Source organism: Asterias rubens, chromosome 16 (assembly GCF_902459465.1).
Source record: "Asterias rubens chromosome 16, eAstRub1.3, whole genome shotgun sequence".
NCBI classification, from domain to species: Eukaryota; Metazoa; Echinodermata; class Asteroidea; order Forcipulatida; family Asteriidae; genus Asterias; species Asterias rubens.
In genome coordinates this window covers 13,573,011-13,594,584 of record NC_047077.1, presented here as the reverse complement: position 1 = coordinate 13,594,584, position 21,574 = coordinate 13,573,011, and the positions used below count along the sequence as shown (strand labels likewise).

The window sequence follows — 21,574 nt, the reverse complement described above, 5'->3', positions numbered from 1 at the left end:
AGCAGTGAGAGTCGAAATCGGGGAGCCATCAGTTCGCGCGAGAGCAGTGAGTTCGCGTGAGAGCAGCGTTGTCGGGGGAGCACTATCTCAGCGCGTGGGGCCGATTTAACGACTTGTCCACAAGTCTAGATCGAAAAGGGTGTTTTCTTGCGATTTTCGCACAATAATGGACTGGGTGCAGTTTAGTCATTTTAGTTGACTTGTACAAGTCGACTACTCACGATCATACGACGACGACGCACGCGCAAACTTCGGACACGATCGAGAGAGGAGTCAGCGAGAGGACAGACGAAGCATCGTCTGCTGAAAAGTCACAAGAATGATGGTTGAAAATGTTATAAAAGGTTAGTATGAAATTATGAGAGTTTGGTAGATGCTTGTTTGTATGTTTTGTAATGATTTAAATTGTTTAAAATCTGTGAAATTTGATCGAAATTTGGGGATAAAATAATAATGTTAAATGTATGCGCGTTTCCTCCATAGTCCATGATTTTTGCGCAATATTAAAATTCCGCAGCGAAATTTCGAGTAAAAATTAATATTTTTAAGAGAGTTTTCGTGAAGATGTGTTTTACAATGATCCTAGTCTACCATGGTATTATATACTCTCACCTGGGTAAAGATGGATAAGAGAAAAGAGTAACCCTCGGGCAGTTTATTTTAATAACACGATAGCCGTCAAGAGTTATTTACAGTGTGTTTTTGACCGCATGAGGGCGCTCTCCGAAGTCTTATTATTCCATTCTAGAAAATTCAGAACTTAAAGCCAGTGGACACTATTGGTCATTGTCAAAGACCAGTCTTCTCACTTGCTGTATCTCAACATATGCATAAAATATTGAGCTTGATTGGCCATCGGAGTTGCGAGATAATATGCAAGAAAAAACACTCTTGTCAAACGAAGTTGTGTGCTTTCAGATGCTTGATTTCAGGACCTCAAATTCTAAACTTGACTCATTGAGGTCTCAAAATCAAATTCGTGGAAAATTCCTTCTTTCTCGAAAACTTCAGAGGGAGCCGTTTCTCACAATGTTTTATACTACCAACCTCTCCCCATTGCTTGTTACCAAGTAAGGTTTTATGGTAATAATTATATGAGTAATTAGCGATAGTGTCCACTGCCTTTAAAAACAATATTTTGTGGCTTCATAATGCATACTGTACCCACTTTGTATTCTTCTATCAATTACCAAAGTAGAATTCAAATAACGACTGTTAGTTTTACAGTGTCACTTGTCTTCCCAAACAAACCATACGTATAGACCTTATGCATTGACGTCATCCAGCCGCCATCTTTGAGGTCAAACGGTGACGAAACAATCAAAACGCACATAGATTGACCAATGAACAATCTCGTTTTGACCTCAATGCGGGGGCGCCGTACTGAAATGACGTCAATGAAGGTCTATTGTGCAGATCCACCAAAAACACCATGCATGTGTTTGTGGTCCATGCTCATATTATAAGAACTGTGCGGTTTTGTTCCGCTATCGTTACACGGGAGACGATAGCGGATCGAAACCACATAGGCTGAATAGTTCTAGGAGTAGTCCATGACCAACATTCGCAAACAAAATGAAAGATAACTCAAATTATTTTTTTTATTTTTTTAATCCCAACATAAATAATCAAGAGAAAACCATACTAAAATGGCCGATAGTTGCAAATGGAGTAATTTTCTTACAATGTGTTTAGGTTTATAACAGTTTTTTAGGTTTCTAGTTTTGATAACGTAACCCTCCTCCCGATGGCGGGTTGAGGGTACGTTATCGCAACTAGTTTATATCTTCAACAGTTTTCCAGTGATCTTTTTTACGGATCCCTTTGTCACCATTGTAAGAAAGTGGTTGTATCATAATTTGGGTGTGATCCCTGGCTACACGGCAGTTAACTGTTGTATGGCTTCTGACTGGCACCCCCAAACAAAGATATTGACACAATAGGGACACCGCCAACATACATGTAGGGTTTGATAGCTCAGTTGGTAGAGCGCCGGCACGTTAATCCGGAAGCCGTTGGTTCGAATCCAACTCTAGTCAATTCTTTGTTCAACCCCAAAAATCATTTTAAAATTTACCCAGTCACAGTCAGTTTCCCTTGTGGTTTATATTGATAAAGTGGTTAATTGTAAATTATTGTGTCAGGCTCAATCTGTGCTGAACAAAAAAATATCACGCAGTATTGCTAAAGCCTTGATTTTAGTTTGGGTCAGTGGTTTTTAACAATATGGATGTCTTTTTTACCCTTTCTTTAGACCTTGGTGAGATTCATGCAAGATTGTTGGATCATAAACCAGTCGTCCAGGGGGAAATCAGATTCTTCATCAAGGAATTTGAGGTACGACAATTTTTTATTTTTTTTACAAGGTGGTCAGGTTACCAGAGACCTGCTGCCAAAACATAGGATTCGAACTGCCTCTAGCTACCGGGCAACCTCGGTAGTCTAGTTGGTAAGACACTGCTCTAGAAGGGTCGTGGGTTCAAAATCCCACCGGAGTAACATGCCTGTGATATTTTTTCACAGGACTCGGGAAAGTACTGAGTACAGTGCTAACACACATCGGTGTATGGGTAAACAAAACAGAAAAGTATTTAGTTTCTTTCCTTGCTTCCACCTTTTAGCATACAAGTCTAGGATCAAGACCAGGGCAACAGTTAGTTCTAGACGGCATGATTAGCAATCTCTAAACCCGAAGGTACCTGACATAGTGACACATCTGGGGGAGGGGGGGGGGGGAGGTTATGATCATCGCATATTTTTGCCTGCAGGGCTAAATGGAATTTATTTCACAAGCCAGGATTATTATTTATGTTGCGATTGACAGGGCTTCAATGTGTACAGTGTCATGTCCGAGTGGTTAAGAGCATCGAATTCAAGTTCTGGTGCTGATTCACCGGAGTGTTGGTTCGAATCCCGGTCGTGACACTTGTGTCCTTGAGCAAGATACTTTACTATAATTGCTTCTCTCCACCTAGGGGTGTAAATGGGCACCTGCGAGGGTAGAGGTTGATATTGTCTATGAAAAAGCTACAAGCGCCTTACAGGCAGCTCAGGGCTGTATACTCCTAGGGAGCTGAGAAACATTACAGGGATGTTATTGGCCCTATGACCAGGGCACTAATGTAAAGAGCATTGATACGGTTATTGTGAAATGCGCTATATAAGAATTTGTTTGTTATTGTTACATGTAGGTCATTTATCACATCAGCGAGAACTTGAAAATGTTGCAAGAGATCCACTAAGGTTTTGTTGAAACTTCTCTAATAAAACCCTCTATGGTTGCAGTTCATTAAAGGCACTGTACATGTTTGGTAATTGTCAAAGAATAGTCTTCTCACTTGGTGTATCCCATCATAAGCATAAAATAACAAACCTGTGAAAATTTTGGCCCAATTGGTCATCAAAGTTTCAAGAAAATTATGAAAGAAAAAACACCCTTATTGGACTAATTTGTGTGCTTTCAGATAGGAATAAAAGACTTCTAGCTAGAAGTCTTTTATTATTTTAGTGAGAAATAACCTCTTTCTCAAAAACTACATTACTTCAGAGGGAGCCGTTTCTCACAATGTTTTGTACTATCAACAGCTCTCCAATGCTCGTTACCAAGTTAGTTTTTAAGTTAATATTTGTTTTGAGTAATTACCAAACGTGTACCTTCCCTTTAAACACAGGAAAAAATTTGAAGTTTCAAACGTGTAATTGTGTGGAGAATTTCTACTTCAAAAGTTATTAAGCAACGCCCCCTCACAGTTGAATATACATACATGTATATAACCATGGTAACTCCTTGTATCCCACTTATTTCCATTGAATAATCAAGTATAGTAAGTGTAGCCCTACTGTTGTATTACATGCAGAACAAACGGAATGATCGAGAACAGAAGCGTCTGGAACGCATTGAGCATCAGTTGGGGGAGTTGAACGAGAAAACGTTCCCATCATGCATCAGTCTAATGGAGAAACATCTCACCGAAGCAAAGGAACAATGTAAGAAATTATGTGTCTTTCCTACTACCAGTACCACCAGTAACATGCTTTCAGTTATTTTAGACTCTGCATTTAAGACCTTTTCTTGTTTTTCTTTTTTTCTGATTGGGATCAATGTTTATATCAAAGTGTGGCCTGACTGTCAAATAATCCGGGACCAATTTCATAGAGCCATTAATGGCTGATTTTGTACATACTGTGTGCATATTCTTTTTCATACTGCTACTATTATTGTTTTGTCATTGTGTATTTGTCTTTTCCTCATTTATTCTTCAATGTTTGTTTGTTTATTTGTTTGTTTGTTTACAGTGTACTTGTCTATATAAAGGCTGTTGTCTACAAGCCAGGGCTTATCTAACACCCTCATGCTCTCGCTCCTGTCTTGTATAAAGGCTGTTGTCTACAAGCCAGGGCTTATCTAACACCCTCATGCTCTCGCTCCTGTCTTGTATAAAGGCTGTTGTCTACAAGCCAGGGCTTATCTAACACCCTCATGCTCTCGCTCCTGTCTTGTATAAAGGCTGTTGTCTACAAGCCAGGGCTTATCTAACACCCTCATGCTCTCGCTCCTGTCTTGAACATAGTTAATTCCTAGTTATTAATTTATTATTTGCTTTTAGATTATATTGTTTTTGTGTAATTTAATGCACTTTAGATTTGTTAAATTTCTATGTAACTGTTTAATTCTCACAATTGTTTTTTTTTCTTCATCAAGAGTATGGAATAAACGTTTTATTGAATTGAATTTAATTGAATTAAACCGTAAGCACACAAAAGGCATGCTAGCCTTCCGGTGTTTTTATTTTTACCGGTGGGTTAGCAGACCTTTTGCGTGAAAAGAAATGACATACGCTTTACCTTAAAGGAACACGTTGCCTTGGATTGGACGAGTTGGACTATAAAAAGCGTTTGAAACCATTTGTTATGAAATGCATATATGGTTTGAAAGATGTTTTAAAAGTAGAATATAATGATCCACACAAGTATCACTCAAAATTGCACGGTTTTCCTTTTACGTCGCGAACGAACACGGTCGGCCATTTACATACTATCCATAAATGGCCGACGTGTTAGTCGACGAGGTTAAAACAAAACCACGCAATTTCGAGGCATATTTGTGTAGATCATTGTATTCTACTTTTACAACATCTTTCTACCATATCAATCCATTTTATAACAAACGGTTACAGAACGCTTTTCAATTACCAACTCAACCGATCCAAGGCAGCGTGTTTCTTGAAGCAAGTTTTCTGCTATAGTTAGCACAACAATTTGCTGATCATTAGGGATCGCTCTGACATTTGGCCTATGTATTTATAGGGTGCATTCGTTTAGCTTCCCTGGGTCATCCTCTGTGTGTGGCGTTTTTTTTTCCAGGACAAACTTGGGTAATTTTCTGCACACGTTCGTCCTGTAAAAAAAACACGTCACACACCGGGGTCGACCCAGGGAAGCTAAACGAACGCACCCTATGTGGACAGTGCATACAGGAAACAAGATGGTCGAGCCCTTAACCACAAAAAGTCACTCCGCAAAACACAAGTATGCTTACCAGTGGAATAAGGCTACTACCAAACTACAATGTCACATTAGTTCAATTTGTGACCTGTCAGGTCTATCTTGCTCATTTCTGAAAAGAAGAAATTTGTTGCGTTAAGGAACGTTACAGAATTGGTAAGAAACAAAAATCGTGAAGATCACAGATTTACATAAAACTTACATGGTCTAATGATGATGATAGTAGAAAACATCCCTTGAAATATTTCTGTCTGAAATGTCATATTTGATGAGAAATAAATAATCTAACTTCGCGTTCGGAGTTTATCACTCAGTGAGCGTTTTATTCATTTTTATTTTGGCATCGATGCAATGCAAAATTTGTTATCGGTTTATCACTATTCTCTCGTGACCCAGATGGCCGATCGATCTCAAACTTCTACAGGTTTGTCAGTTTATTATGTATTATGGTGGATTACATAAAGTGCTTACACTGCCAGCAACTGTTTTCCGATTCTGTAATGTTCCTTTAATATTTGCTGCTTAAGCAGCTCTTTGAAATTGGGCCAAGGGCTCGAGGTTTGGAAAGTTGAAACTGGTTATACAGTTATAGGCCTATGTTAGAATTTAAATTCTATTCATTTTCATTGACTTTCCTACTCCCCCCCCCCCTTCTGCTTAGTGGATGTTTCCAACTTAATGTGCAAAAGACTTCAAACGCAAGAAGAAGAAAGACTAGAGGTAAGGATTGGAAATTTCAAATATCAAACATTAAACCAAAGGAAAACTAAACTAATTGATTAAGTAGGATTTGAAACTTTGCATGGTGAAAATACGATTTAGAAAGGTTTGCGGTGACACCATGAAATGACTATCTCTAAGCAGCATGCAGCATCAGGGTCGAGCTTTCTCCAGAAGACGATCAGAGCATACTGATCGAAACACCGAGTTGAAACCAACGGTTCTTTTCAGAACCACCCCAACTCATGAGAGATAGTCATTCCATGGTGTTACCGCAAACCTTTCTATAAACTAATTGAGTTGGATTTGATCCAAATTTTGAGTGAACAAGAACAGAAAGACTAGAATGGTCCCTTTGGATTGAAGTGTTTGCACTTTATTAGTGCTCTAGCCAATGCTCTAGGGGATTTAGTTCCCTGCGTGTGTGTCCCTCATACAGTCAATTAACTAAAAGGTTGAGTCAATGGGCACTTTCAATTAATAATTCTACAGTATTTTCAGTGTGGGGATAGAATCTCTGGATACATGTAAAAGTGTTGTGTTTCATGGTCAATAGAACGATCCACTAAGCTCCGCCCCAGTAAGTATTGACCAATCACAACGCAACGAAGGTTCGACAAATAAGGTCCGATATGCGTGCACATATCTTGGCGCGCGGCAGAGTTGTGCAGAAAGGCATTGGAGAGCCCCACGTGTTCTTGCTCACACGTGCGTCGTGGGCGGAGCCAACTGGATCAGTCTATTGCATGTTATAGTGCATAGTCTGCTGACTGGTAACCCCCCCCCCCCCCAAGAAAAAAAAAGAAAAGAAATTGAAATTCTACCAGAGCTTCTTCTTCATTTCGTGTCCACATACTGATATTGTGTGTCAGCCAGAACTGAACACAGTCTTAGGCACTTTCGTTGAATTCAGCAAGGTCTAAGGGTGTTCATCTGGTTTTGATAATAATGCGGTTGTTTTTTTTCTGTTAATTGATACGTGATGTGTCGTGTGCATTCCTCGTGTATAATACTTATTTTGGCTTGATAAATCTAAAATTCTGTTGGGGGAGATTCTGATTGCCCATGATGTTATTTAGTATAAAATAGTTATTGGTGTCAAATCCGTTAGTGTTCTGAGTTTTGGAAAAATTAAATGCATTTTTTTTTATTTTATTTTTTATCACATTTCTCTGGAAGATTTGTTTCCCAGCAGGTGTTCTCGTTCATTTAAATGTTTTTTGTAACTTTTTGTTTATTTTAGTACATGTAGGCCTAGATGTTTTATTTGAGAGTATTTCTTTCCTTTAACTTTGTCAACAACTTTGTTGTCTATAAAACCAAATTAATTTCATATTTTTATGTGGGAACGGAAACTAAATGTGACATTTCGAATTGACAACATTTCTATTAATTTTGGTTTTACCCAGTATACACTTATGTGTGTAAGCACTGTGTACTCGGTACTTACCCGAGCTACCAAACAATCATTGGCATGTTACTCAGGTGGAATTCGAACCAACAACCTTTGCAATTATAGAGCAGTGTCATACCAACTAGACCACTGAGATTACGTATAGCTTGTGTATCCTATATTATATTTAACGAGTACTGCAACAATTTAATAGATGGACATTTGCATCGGGCATAAAGAATATTAATTTGTGTTAATAAAAAAAATTCCATCTATAATAAATAACATTTTAAAAATTCTTATACCTACAGAGCAAGCCCCTGGAGTCACTGCAGGTGAACAGAGATAAAGAATGGACATCTTTCTTAGAGAAACTCAATCAGGAACGAGATGTCCTAGATTCGCAACATCGGCAAAGGATTCAAGATTTAGAGGACCACTTTGAAAAACTCAAACAGAATCTTAACTTACAGACCTGAGCTAGACGGGCTTAAAGGCAGTGGACACTATTGGTAATTACTCAAAATAATTCTTGGCATAAAACCTTTCTTGGTGACGAGTACTGGGGAGAGGTTGATGGTATAAAACTATGTGAGAAACAGCTCCCTCTGAAGTGCCATAGTTTTCAAGAAAGAAGTAATTTTCCACGAATTTGATTTTGAGACCTCAGACTTAGAACTTGAGGTCTCGAAATCAACCATCTAAACGCACACTTCGTGTGACAAGGATGTGACAAGGGTTATTTTTCTTTCATTATTATCTCGCAACTTCAAAGACCGATTGAGCTCAAATTTTCACAGGTTTGTTATTTTATGCTTATGTTGAGATACACCAACTGTGGAGGCTAGTCTTTGACAATTACTAATAATAGTGTCCACTGCCTTTAAAGAGATAAGGGCTCGTTATCATGGCTCTGCTGTCCGCTAAATTATGCGAATACAATCACCATTCTCAGCTTGCAGGGCCAGCACCAAATTTCTGCGCTAGCTGTGTAAGCCTAGAATGCCTTGTAAACATTGAGTACGGTTGTACACAAGCCTTAATTTCCCGCTAATCCTTGAAATAATGCTTGACGTCAGCATGGAATTCCCTGCTTCTGCAAGGGACGATTGTTTGATTACGGTTTAGCAGAGCCATGAATTTTGGCCCGGTAGTGAGATTAAAGACACTGGACACTATTGGTAATTGTCAATTCTCACTTAGTGTATCTCAACATATGCATAAAATAACAAACCTGTGAAAATTTGAGCTCAATTGGTCATTGAAGTTGCGAGATAATAGTGAAAGAAAAAACACCCTTGTCACACAAAGTTGTGTGCTTTCAGATACTTGATTTCAAGACCTCAGATTCTAAATCTGAGGTCTCAAAATCAAATTCGTGGAAAACTACTTCTTTCTCGAAAACTACATCACTTGAGAGGGAGCCGTTTCTCACAATGTTTTATACTATCAACCGCTCCCCATTACTTGTCACCAAGTAAGGTTTTATGCTAACAATTATTTTGAGTAATTACCAATAGTGTCCACTGCCTTTAAAGCAGTTTATTTCCCAAGAGAAATGCTTTGTGTGACACGACCTTATTATTAAGCTATATCTAATGAGGAATCTGAGGTATTAAATTGATGAAGTCAAGCTGCAGGCATGTAGACGCCCTTTGCAGCCAGCTGCAGGCACATGTACGTTGGCCCTTATAAAAGAAGACAACGGAGCACAGCCAGAGATCAAAAGTGTAAATTTTTGTTTAAAAACCAAAGGTATACCTTAAGTTCCCTTTAAAACAATCACTCAATGGTAGTTACGATCCTTGAAACTAACCTTTTGTTGTATTGTATTGACCTCAATCAAATTTTAAAGCGACTCTTTCAAAAAGAGGTTTGTACATAATATATTGGAGATTAAAATTATACATAGTCTATAATACACTCTAATTTGTTCAACTTTTAGTATTTTTATATTCTGCGTCAGCAGCTTTATGTCCCATCCAACATGTCTGAGGAATGGAGCAACACTAATCCTCAAGTTTCTTGCTCAAGGATGTCTTAAGAGCAGGATTTGAACCCACTCTACTGATCTGTTTTATTTGACTTCACACTGGAACATCTTGAGGATGGATTTTTTTGTCGCATCTTCTAATCTGTAGGCGCCTTGAAAATGGCGCCTGATATAAATGCTGTCATGAAGGTATGTACTTATACGTACATGTATCATGCATCTAAACATTTGCCATCCATATAATAATAATTTGGGGGGCTAATCATCCTTACTCGCAGCTAGAGCTGAATTGCGAAGGACGCGGCTACAATGTGTTCGAGAAGCAGGCATGCAAGGGTGCCTTCAGCTGCCAGCCACATCAACCCATTATGACCATGGAGCACAGCCAAGATCAAAAGTGTTTGATTTTTCCCCCGAGGAAACAGGGATAGGGTGGAAAACCCTCATGGCACAGCAGAGAACCAACGCACAACTCAACTCACAATGGCCCTGGTGCAAGGGAAAGATTGTTAAAGTATGGGATCATTTGGGGTCCCATTTTATTGGACATGGTTTACTGGATCTGAACATCACCAGTCACAGTGGCACTACAATGTAGATCGCTCAGTCGGGACACATTGTGTGGTGTGATTCACAAGAATTCTTCAGAGGACTGTAGATCAATTTGGGAGGGGTGGGTGGTACTTCTGTACCCTTGTATAAGGGAAAAGTGAACTAGTGGTTTAAAGGATTTGGGTACTTTTTCAAAATGTCCACAGATTTACATTAAACTTACAGGGTTTGAAGATAATGATAGTGAACAGCTTCCCGTCGAATATTACTGACTAAGGTTATGTAGTGTTTGAGAAATGAGTGAAACAAGTCACAAAATCATTTTGGTCTCATGATACCAAAATGATTTTAGCATGTAAAATCCCCTTAACCGTTTATGATAATTTATACCAAAACCATAGCATAACTGGTTTTAAGGCCCATTCCACAGAAAGTGGTCCTGAACATTAAAAATTTTAAATTGTGTAAACAGCCTAAACTTGGGTTTTTATAATAGTAATCATATTAAAATTACGTGATTCACAGAGACTTTTAAAATTTTCTTCCCAAAAAACTTTCAAAATTGTGTTTTTCAACACACGACACACTTGAATGTTCCGAGAGTAAATATAACACATAAATGGAAAAGGGGTTATTTTTTCTTGAGCACTTTGTAATGTTGTTCATCATGTTTGATTTGTAAAGAAAATTGATTTTTCAATTACTGGCAATTAAATTTCAGTAAAGAAGCAAGTATTCATTTTCAAATTTCGTTTTGCAGAAAACCATTTTTCGCTAGGACACACCCATGTGACTACATGCAGTGGAAATTTCAGAGTGCAAAAGAAGTATTTTTCGCCAGGACACGCCCACCTTTATCATCATGTGGAACGTTGTTTACATACGGTCCCAAATAAAAAAAATAAAAACAGGTGATCCTGTAGTCTTCAATTGTTATGATATTTCCCTTGTTTATTTAATTTGGTTTATCGCATTACAAAGTACAATTATTTTGGTTTTATCAATAATTGATAAATCTGTTCCAACTAGATTACAGTTTCCTAATCATGCACAATTCACAAGTATATAACAAACAAGTTTGGGTACACATAAAGCTTGACCTTGTTTATAAGTTGTTGTGTTGCATTTTTTAAAACCTTCCAGCTGTCTGACCGTTCAATCTCATCAAATTTTCCAATGAGTGCTACTGTACATGTATGTCGGCCGAAATGTATTGTGTGGTGAATGCATCTACTTGTATCTACATGTACACAGTCTACAGTCAACCCTCCTACTGTCTGACCATTCAATATCATCCACTGTGTTTTCAAATGATTTCTACACTGTACACATGTACATGTACCCCAGCCAGTAACGTGTTGAATGCATCTACATGTATCTTCACAGTATACAGTCAACCCTCCTACTGTCTGACCATTGAATATCATCCACTGTGTTTTCTGACAGTAACCATTCAATATAATGCACTGTGACACCAAAGCCAATGAAATTGTTTTGTTTTGTTCAATTTACTGGAAAATAAAGAGTGTGAGTGTAAACGTACATGTATTACGCAAGGAGTCTTGCAAAAAAGAATGAACAATGTAGGCCTATACTTTATGTAGTTAGGTTGAAGGTTTACAGATTTTTACAACGCCGTATCGAGCTCGTTTTCAAAAAGAGTTAAAAAGGTTGATCCTAATTGCTATTGCAAAGGTTGATGTCACATCACAAATGACTACATTGTATGGTAATAATAGCAACAACTCATCTGTAGACATAGATGAATCTTGATGCTTTGTGAAATCGAGCCCTGGGCAACTTGTGAAATGGGAGTCTTCATCTTGGAGAGGACAGTGCGATTGTCATGTTGCAAAGGACACTTCCATTGGAAAATTCCATGGATAGAACATTTTTGAAGGCTGAAGAAAAGCCAACACCTGGGCAAATGGACACGTACATTGTATTTCAAGGTCTGAAATAGTCAACACACAAAGCAAACAATGTCAATACAATGTATGTTATAAATAGCATTCAAATAATTAGTCTATAAACTCTTTATCAAGAAATTATGCATTCCTCATTGCACAACTAGAAGATCTGTTAACAAAATGTACAGCAAAGAGCAAACTGACTACACTTCCAAGGTTCAAGTAGTGTAGGCATACAATTACTTACAGTACATGGGTTTGAGTAACAGACTTCTCCCCTTAAGGGCAGTGGACAGTTGGACACTATTGGTAGTTACTCAAAATATTTATTAGCATAAAACCTTTCTTGGTAACAAGTAATGGGGACAGGTTGATAGTATAGAACATTGTGAGAAACAGCTCCCTCTGTCATGTCTGTGAATTTAAATTGTCCTCACAGAAGTGCCCTTTACATGTGTCTACATTGCGGTGTCCCTTTAAAGCCATTTATATACACTTTCGGAACAGGAAAACAAATTGAAAGTTCACAGATTTACAAATAACTTCCAGGGTTTACAGAAGGTAAAGGTGAAAGACTTCTCTTGAAATTTTATTCCATGACATGCTACTTTTTGAGAAAACATTAAAACAATTATCAATTCTCGATAGCGAGAATTACGGATTTATTTTAAAAACATGCGGAAACAAGGATGGGTTTTCCCATTATTTTCTCCCGACTCCGATGACCGATTGAGCCTAAATTTTCACTGGTTTGTTGTTTAATATACAAGTTGTGATACACGAAGTGTGGGCCTTTGGACAATACTGTTTACCGAAAGTGTCCAATGGCTTTAAATCAAAAACAAAATTCAAGGCTTTACTTCGTGATAAAGGATGCATACTCTGTTGAAGACATTGTTAAGAGTTCAAATATTATTTCAGTAATGAGAGTAAGTGTTTGCTATTGCGACGAAACCTGCAAATCCCTCAAATGACTGGAGACCATTTCCAGCTCCTGATGCTGCGACGTTCCTTGAATATTCGATGGTCCCTGAAACGCCCCACGTCTTACATCGTCCACAGATTTGGAACGGGTTAGACAATGAACGGTCGGCACTACATCATTGTCAGAAGTTAAGTCAAGGTTGACGCTGACGGACGTATCTGTCCCACCTCCGAGTTGAACCATCGACTCTTTTTCTTCTGATGGCTCTGTAGTCCGACGTGAGCGTGTCACTGCAACATACTGCTTGGGTATGTGATAGGGTCGGCTGTATCGAGGTTTCGATCGCTGTCTGCGACAAACTCGATTTTCAGTCGTTACCAATTGCGGCACTGAACTAGACGCTCTTAAACTTCTTGGGGCTTCTTCCACATTGGTGTGTTTATTAGAGCTAGCCCTTTCTGGACGGGAAACTGGCCCCAGGCAGGTTACGTACGTTGGATTCAGTTGAAGGACATTGTAACTGCTGGATCTGCGTCGGGCAGCGGCTTGCTCACTCAGGTAATCTTTGCGACTGTCTGTTACAGAACTCAGCATTCCTAGTTCATTCAGTGCAGCATCCACTAAGCTCATACTCATATTCTCCATTGTGTGAGGAACGATCTTAAAAGTCGACTCTGGTACAAAACTGAGAACCAATCAAAGAAAAACATTACACTTTGGTTGATGGGGAGTAAGGGCACTATGGTTTAATAGTTGCGATAACGTAACCCTCCTGCCGACGGCGGAGCAGGGCCCAATTTCATAGAGATGCTAAGCACAAAAATTTGCTTAGCATATAACATTTCTCCCTTGATAAAAACAGGATTCTCAGGGTAAGCAAACAACTGCTGAATACCAGTAACAAACATTATGCAAAACATTAAAATTTGGTTAGTAATCCTGTTTTTATCAAGGAAGAAATGTCTTGCTAAGCAAATTTTTGTGCTTAGCCTTAGCAGCTCTATGAAATTGGGCCCAGGAGGGTTACGTTTTGCAACTATGTGGTGTAAATGATCGTAATCTGCTGGCATGGTGGCTGGACATGGACAAATATCAACTCTCAGAAACTCAGTATCACCAAGTTACACTTACAACATACGTCGTTAGTGACGATCAACAGTTGAACAACAAAACCCATACATATGAGTAAAATATTAAGTCTTCAGGCCAAGTTAAAAAATACACCCCTACCCTGGTGGATGGGTTATTTATAATATAAATCCTGGTGTTTTCAAAAAGATAATCATAAGTATCAGTAGCCACGAGGCTTTTTGTTCAGGCCTACAGTAGTTCTAATTCTAGCTACGTACATGTAGTTATTTTTTCAGAGCCAGACTTTAAACTACACTCTTTACAGAACTGCTTGCCAAGTCTAGATAGAATCTGGGTTTTAAATAAATCAATTGAAACAATTGTCCCTGCCCTTTCTATTTTATCAGTTCATTCAATTCTATTTAAAAAAAAAAAAAAAAAAATGAAAATCTACCCAAAAATATCTACCTCCATAATTGAATACAGTGTACACTATTAGCCCACCTTGTTGAGCTGTTAATGGCTCCGCTTTTAACATCGGTCTCATCACTGTCGCCATTTAACATAACAGCTCAACAAGGTGGGCTAATATTTTTACAAAACAAAATGCCTTTCAATTTCATCAATTCTAAAATTAATCTTGAATTTATGATGATTTACCTACCTTACGTCGTACAGAGCACACAGTGACACTGACACTCTCTACACCTTTGTTGACTTTTTGGATCAAGACGATCGACGAATTAGCACTAAAAGTAAAACAGAAATAAGAAGAGTGGAAGAATTCCGCAAAACTGAACATTGATCAGCAACCCATCAACAAATCCTCTATTTTTAATAACATCTCGGTGATATGTGCGCCCGCCCTCTATCGTTTTGACTGATCGCACACACAGTGCAATGTTTCTCAATGTTTGTATACTTAGCGCGCATGTGGTGTTGCATTGCATGTGAAAAAAGAAACAGTTGAACCATACAGAATTTTTGTTGAACACATTTCTGGTTATTCAAATGAATGTTAAAGGAGCGAGTCCCTTTGATGGGATGCTAATCGATCCCCATGGTCCCTTGAACAAAGTGACCACTCGGACAAACTGTCCAGAATGTGGATCGTCCAGAAAGTACTTTTGCTACACATGTTACTTGCCGATGCCTGGAGTAACGGGAGTGTACAACACAGTTGAAGTAAGTGGTCACGAAGTTGCAAAATCTCGAGACTGAGCAGCGCAGTTTTCATATTGAGCAACTTTCTGCGCGTGTTTTTTACATCGAGCGCACAGGGGTAGACGGCGCAAATTGGTGATTTGACAAACTTAAAACTCAAGTGGGGATTTTGGAAGAAGCTTAGTTTAAACAATATTGATATCTAAAAATTATGTTTCATTAGAAGATATTATTGGTATATACTTCCATTGTGTAGCAGGATAAAATCTTTCTGGGTGAAAAATCGAGATCGAACTCTTTATAAAATGAAATACAATTTTATACATCCATGTACGTAGTAAACTACATGTGTACTAGTACTACGTACTAGTAGTACACATGGTGATGTCATGTGTGTAGTCTCAACAATCTTCTTGACAACTTGCCCATGATATACGGTGTACATATCTCAGTCAGTCTCATAGTCATACATGTAGGTAGTCATAATGCATTTTTGTCAGACTCCCTCAACAACTTTAGCCTTTTAAGGACAACGACACAATGATCAATCATCTACTACCTCGAAGGAGGCGCCCTGCCGGCAATTTCTTTTTCTGCAGCACACACAGACCATGGCATTGGCTAGTTGCAATAACGGGCGAGTTGTCTGACTATACAACAATCAAGTTATCTAACTCATTGAGTTGTCAAGCGTCCAAAGTTTTTAATAATAAACACAATTGTTGCATGCTGTGATGGGGTCCATAGCGTTTTGTACACTCGAGGGGTAAAATGAAACCCAAGGCGAAGCCGAGGGTGCCATTCCCCCTCGAGGGTGTATAAAACCCAAGGACCCCAGTCACAGCGTACAACAATTGTTTTGTTTTGTATAATTGTTATTCCTCTTCTCAAAGTTCTGTTGTCATCTTCAAACATAATTACGACGAACTATTCATTTTTTAATAACCAGACGAACAAGAAACAATTCCATCGAACCCGCGGTTGTTTTGTACACAGCGGTTGAAACCGTCCAACGCTGGAAACAATCATTTATTACATCTCGCTTAGATTTCTGCAATTCCCTAATGTATAACCTCCCGCAACACCAAATAAACAAACATCAACACCTACAAAATGCAACTGCTCGCCTCATCACCTTAACCAGACACTCCACTCATATCACCCCTGTCTTAAAGTCCCTCCACTGGCTTCCCATCATTGATCGCATCGCCTTCAAGATCCTCATTCTTGTTTTCCAGTCACTTCAAGGAAATTCATAGGACTACATGACAGACATCATCAGTCGACATCTACCATCACGTAGCCTTCGTTCAAGCAGCGCCCTGCAACTGACTGTCCCCCGCACCAGTCACTCTTGGGGAGATCGGTCCTTTTCACATGCTGCTCCCAAACTCTGGAACAATCTATCCCTTGAAATTCGTCAGTCTTCTTCATTGATTGTATTTGAATCCTGCTTAAAAACCCACCTGTTTTCCTCATGTTTTTGTGATTAATTTGTTGCTCTTTTCTTTTTGTTATGCGCCATGAGCGTCAGTCATGGCGGATACGGGCGCCTTATAAATTTTCATTATTATTATTAAGGTGATGTACACCGGTGTACATCACTTTTCATGTTACCCGGCCCGTCGAACCATGTAACATGCGTACCTGTTGCACGGCACATGATTGGTTCTCGACCAATCAAACTTCACAACTTGTACAGAGGTATAACAAAAAGTTACGACTTTAGGTGTGATCACTGGCTTTGTGACAGTCACAGGTTGAGTGGCTTCTGTTCTGACTGGTACCCTCGAACATTGACAAAATAGGGGACATTGGGGCTAAAATACAATAATAAGATGAGTTTGGTTGAGCGCCAGAATTTTAATCCGGTGTCACAGCGGCAAATCCCAGTCTAGTAAATGTTTCCTTGTTCAACCCATTTGGGAGTTAAACCACTCATCTTATATACATGTACCGCCCTCTAGTGACAGCTTAATGTATTATGCCACTCATTTAAGTATTACTTCAGCTGAACTTAAAGACACTGCTGGTAATTTTCAAAGACCAGTTTTCTCACTTGGTGTATCTCAACATATGCATAAAATAAGAAACCTGTGAAAATTTGAGCTCAAATGGTCATCGAAGTTGCGAGAGAACTATGAAAGAAAAAAGCCCTTGTCACACGAAGTTGTGTGATTTCAGATACTTGATTTCGAGACCTCAAATTCTTTTAGGCGGATTTTGGCGCTACATATATAAATGCTATTCATTTTGGTTTTTACCCATATAAACACCAAGGCAAACTCTGTAGTGTAGTTGGAATGACACTGCTCTAGAATTGCAAGGGTCGTGGGTTCGAATCCCACCCGAGAAATATGCCCGTGATTTGTTCATAGAACTCGGGTAAGTACTGAGGATACAGTGCTAAAACACATCCGTGGTGGTTAAAAACCGAAATGAATATTCTTTATCACCGATGCAAATTTATAAATGCTTTTAATTTTTGTTTTATTACAGCTCCCACTGATGGTTGATATTATCAAGCATCCTGCTGAGGTGGATGGAAAGAGTACCGCCGTGCATGCTCGACTCTTAGCTCCGGACTATGTCACAATCTACACGTATCCTAACATACCTCATTTTGAAAACAAGGAAAAGGTAATTCTCTTCTGCTTTCAAGGAATTGTTCTGGGCCCAATTTCATAGCGCTGCTTAGCGGCCGATTTTGTGCTTACTGTGCATTTTCTATTTCATAGCGCTGCTAACCATAAGCACACGTAAAGGCATGCTAACTTTCTGGTGCTTACCGCACGAAAATAAATGACATCACAATGCAAATCCACGGTAAACCCAAGAGTCGAGTTGTTTAAGCACTTGACCAGTAACTCCAGTGCTCGAAATAGCCACTGGACCACTGGCAAGAGTCAAGTTATTTGTTAGCACTTGACTAAACACAAGGGCCACTGTAAAACTGGCAAGAGTCATTATTTTAGCACTTGACCAGTAACCTCAGGGCTTGAAATAGCCACTGTACCACTGGCAAGAGTTGTTATTTTAGCACTTGACCAGTAACCCCAGGGCTTGAAATAGCCACTGTACCACTGGCAAGAGTTTTTATTTTAGCACTTGACCAATAACCCCAGGGCTTGAAATAGCCACTGTACCACTGGCAAGAGTTTTTATTTTAGCACTTGACCAGTAACCCCAGGGCTTGAAATAGCCACTGTACCACTGGCAAGAATTTTTGTTTTAGCATTTGACCAGTAACCCCAGGGCTTGAAACACACACTGGACCACTGGCAAGAGTCGTTATTTTAGCACTTGACCAGTAACCCAGGGGTTTGAAATAGCCACTGTACCACTGTCAAGAGTTGTTATTTTAGCACTTGACCAGTAACCCCAGGGCTTGAAATAGCCACTGTACCACTGGCAAGAGTTTATATTTTAGCACTTGACCAGTAACCCCAGGGCTTGAAACACACACTGGACCACTGGCAAGAGTCGTTATTTTAGCATTGACCATTAACCCCAGGGCTTGAAACAGTAACACACACTTGACCACTGGCAAGAGTCGTTATTTTAGCACTTGACCAGTAACCTCAGGGCTTGAAATAGCCACTGAACAACCGGCAAGAGTTTTTATTTTAGCATTTGACCAGTAACCCCAGGGCTTGAAACACACACTTGACCACTGGCAAGAGTCGTTATTTTAGCATTGACCAGTAACCCCAGGGCTTGAAATAGCCACTGAACAACCGGCAAGAGTTTTTATTTTAGCATTTGACCAGTAACCCCAGGGCTTGAAACACACACTGGACCACTGGCAAGAGTCGTTATTTTAGCATTGACCAGTAACCCCAGGGCTTGAAACACACTCTTGACCACTGGCAAGAGTCGTTATTTTAGCACTTGACCAGTAACCTCAGGGCTTGAAATAGCCACTGAACAACCGGCAAAAGTTTTTATTTTAGCATTTGACCAGAAACCCAAGGGCTTGAAACACACACTTGACCACTGGCAAGAGTTGTTATTTTAGCACTTGACCAGTTACCCCAGGGCTTGAAATAGCCACTGTACCACTGGCAAGAGTCCATGTTATTTTTCAACTGTTGACTGTTGTCTACTTTTACCCTGATGTTTTTATCTTGCGTATACAAAATTACTTTTAACAGATTCGAGGCAGACAAATCTACATCTGTGTGCAGTGTGTGTTGTTTTCCTGTTTTTGTTCTTTAAATTACATTTTTCCTGGTGTATACTTTCCAATATGTATCATTGTTTAACTGTTGTCTTTTTTTTCTTTTCTTTTTTCTGTTGTATATTTTTAACCGATTTGAGTCAGAAAGATCTATGTTAGTGCAATGTGTAAAGTTTCCCTGCCTTGTTCTTTGAACTTTTTTCCTGGTTACTTTCCAATATACATACTGTATAATTTTTGTTAATTGTTTTCTACTTCGATTTTGATGTTTTTAACTAGTAAATGGTCATTCTTTTTTGTTACAGATTTGAGACGGACAAATTGCTACACATTTTCAATGTGTATTTTTACATGTAGTTGTTCTTTTACATTTTCCTGGTTACTTGCCAATTTTAATACTATTGTCTACTTACTTATTTAAATGTAGATTTTGATGTTTTTATCTTGTAAAAGGCCATACATTTTGTTTGTACAGTTTAGAGGCAGACAAATCTGCATGTATGTGCAATGTGTATAGTTTCCCTGTCCTTGTTCTTTAAACATTTTTCCTGGTTACTTTCCATAATAAATAAGTATGTTTAATTGTTGTCTACTTCATTGCTGTCTACTTTAAAACGTACATTTTTGATGTTTTTATCTCATAAATGGTTATACATTTTTGCATATTTGAGGGCAGACATGTTTTTTGTGTGCAATGTGTATACTTAGTCTCACCTTTTGAGTTCTTTTACGTTTTTCCTTGTTATACTTTCCCATAAATAATTATTGTTTTAACTGTTGTCTTCTTAGGTTTGATTATTTTATCATGTACATGTAAATGGTCATGTAATTTTACAAAACATACAAATATACCAATACTATTAGACCAGGGAGTTGGAAACCATTGCCATAGTGTAATTTCAGGCCTATTAGTTCTCAAGCGTTATAATTTGTTTGTTTTCTTCAGGTTCTTCTTGTATTTCCTTGCAAGGATGCAGTGTCTCTTGAGGACCTCTCGAAGAGCAGAACACCACAAAATGGAAATTTGGCGAAGGAGGGTGCATCTTCACAAAGTAACATCCCCAAAAAACATCCTCCCAGCAACGCAGGTTCTCCAATATCCAACCGAAAAGCGACCAATAAAAGCAGGCATAGTAGCGTGACAACTTCTAAAGCAGACTCAACTGACGATACTTACAGCGGAGATGAAGAGCCTAACGCACAAGAAACTGACACATCAACCATTCAACAGAGAACATGCAAGTCCCAGAGTCCTGCATCAGCTGAGAAGACCATTCAGTCGAATTGTTTATCCCAGGCAGAAGAGGACCCACTCCGATCGTCTCGAGATCTCCCATCGTCAAGAGGGCTATCTGGGGACCTAAGCAATCTTCTACAAATATCTGAAAAGGAAAACAAGGATCCTGATGTCATATCAACAGGAGCTCAGATACCGCCTGTCGAGGGTAAAGAAGGTGTTTCTGCGTATGACAGAGTGATATTTATAGACAGCACTTGGAACCAGTTTGGAGTCATCATTAGAGATGAGAGACTAGCAGGTGAGGTAGTGCAGTTTGGTTATTTTCCTAACCTGCATAGACAGCAAGTTGGCAAAAAGGCACGAAGCTCAAAAAGTTATGTTTTGACAACCAAGTACAGTAGTAAGTCTCTTTAACGAGCAGTATTTATTCTTTTTTAAATCAACAGAATTCAAGAGAGTGATCCTAACAAGCAGAACAACAACTTTCTGGAGAACACAGCTTAAGAAACCTGATACATACCTAGCTACGATTGAAGCGATCTACTACTTCCTGGTTGATTACCACAAGATCATGCTACAGAGACCTTACAGTGGTCAGTATGATAACTTGCTGTTCTTCTACAGCTTCCTGCATGGACTGGTCAAGAAGGCTGAACAGCTAAAAGAACCCAAGAAGAGACGGGTTCAGAAGAAGAGGTGATCATCCTGAAAAGAAGACTAATAACGGTCAGTGCATGTATGATAACTGCTTCTTCTACAGCTCCTGTAGGGACTGGTCAAAAAGGCTGAGGCCACAAAAGCCAAGGAGAGACAGGTTCAGATGAAGAGGTGATTATCCTGGAGAAAGATTTACAACGGATGACAACTGCTTCTTCTACAACTTCCTGTGTGACCGACTGACCTGGTCATAAAGGCTGAAGG

General features: G+C 39.1%; 3 protein-coding genes across 3 annotated transcripts; 2 read left to right on the top strand and 1 right to left on the bottom strand.

Annotated features, from left to right (window-relative positions):
• The first annotated feature begins 232 nt into the window (after positions 1-232).
• On the top strand, positions 233-8,180 carry LOC117300932 (biogenesis of lysosome-related organelles complex 1 subunit 5-like). Its single transcript, XM_033784796.1, has 5 exons — positions 233-344; positions 2,255-2,337; positions 3,858-3,987; positions 6,167-6,225; positions 7,930-8,180. The coding sequence occupies exons 1-5, from the start codon at positions 320-322 to the stop codon at positions 8,095-8,097; spliced, it is 465 nt and encodes a 154-aa protein (XP_033640687.1). The 5' UTR covers positions 233-319; the 3' UTR covers positions 8,098-8,180.
• A 4,672-nt stretch (positions 8,181-12,852) lies between these two features.
• LOC117300950 lies at positions 12,853-14,898 on the bottom strand. Its single transcript, XM_033784819.1, has 2 exons — positions 14,734-14,898; positions 12,853-13,683 (listed from the first exon to the last, which is right to left on the bottom strand). The coding sequence occupies exon 2, from the start codon at positions 13,641-13,643 to the stop codon at positions 13,014-13,016; it is 630 nt and encodes a 209-aa protein (XP_033640710.1). The 5' UTR covers positions 13,644-13,683; positions 14,734-14,898; the 3' UTR covers positions 12,853-13,013.
• Positions 14,899-14,980: 82 nt separating this feature from the next.
• Positions 14,981-21,371, top strand: LOC117300949 (DTW domain-containing protein 1-like). The gene is made up of 4 exons (XM_033784818.1): positions 14,981-15,254; positions 17,733-17,873; positions 20,360-20,951; positions 21,100-21,371. Exons 1-4 carry the CDS (start codon positions 15,081-15,083, stop codon positions 21,351-21,353), a joined length of 1,161 nt encoding a protein of 386 aa, XP_033640709.1. The 5' UTR covers positions 14,981-15,080; the 3' UTR covers positions 21,354-21,371.
• The last annotated feature ends 203 nt before the right edge of the window (positions 21,372-21,574 follow it).

Excerpts from the sequence above, each read along its gene's own strand:
- LOC117300950 (XM_033784819.1), bottom strand. The coding sequence starts at position 13,643 with ATGGAGAATATGAGTATGAGCTTAGTGGATGCTGCACTGAATGAACTA.
- LOC117300932 (XM_033784796.1), top strand. The coding sequence starts at position 320 with ATGATGGTTGAAAATGTTATAAAAG. Across the intron at positions 345-2,254 it reads GGTTGAAAATGTTATAAAAG|ACCTTGGTGAGATTCATGCA; the intron begins GTTAGTATGAAA and ends CCCTTTCTTTAG. Across the intron at positions 3,988-6,166 it reads CACCGAAGCAAAGGAACAAT|TGGATGTTTCCAACTTAATG; the intron begins GTAAGAAATTAT and ends CCTTCTGCTTAG.
- LOC117300949 (XM_033784818.1), top strand. The coding sequence starts at position 15,081 with ATGAATGTTAAAGGAGCGAGTCCCTTTGATGGGATGCTAATCGATCCC. Across the intron at positions 17,874-20,359 it reads ATTTTGAAAACAAGGAAAAG|GTTCTTCTTGTATTTCCTTG; the intron begins GTAATTCTCTTC and ends TGTTTTCTTCAG. Across the intron at positions 20,952-21,099 it reads TAGAGATGAGAGACTAGCAG|AATTCAAGAGAGTGATCCTA; the intron begins GTGAGGTAGTGC and ends TTAAATCAACAG.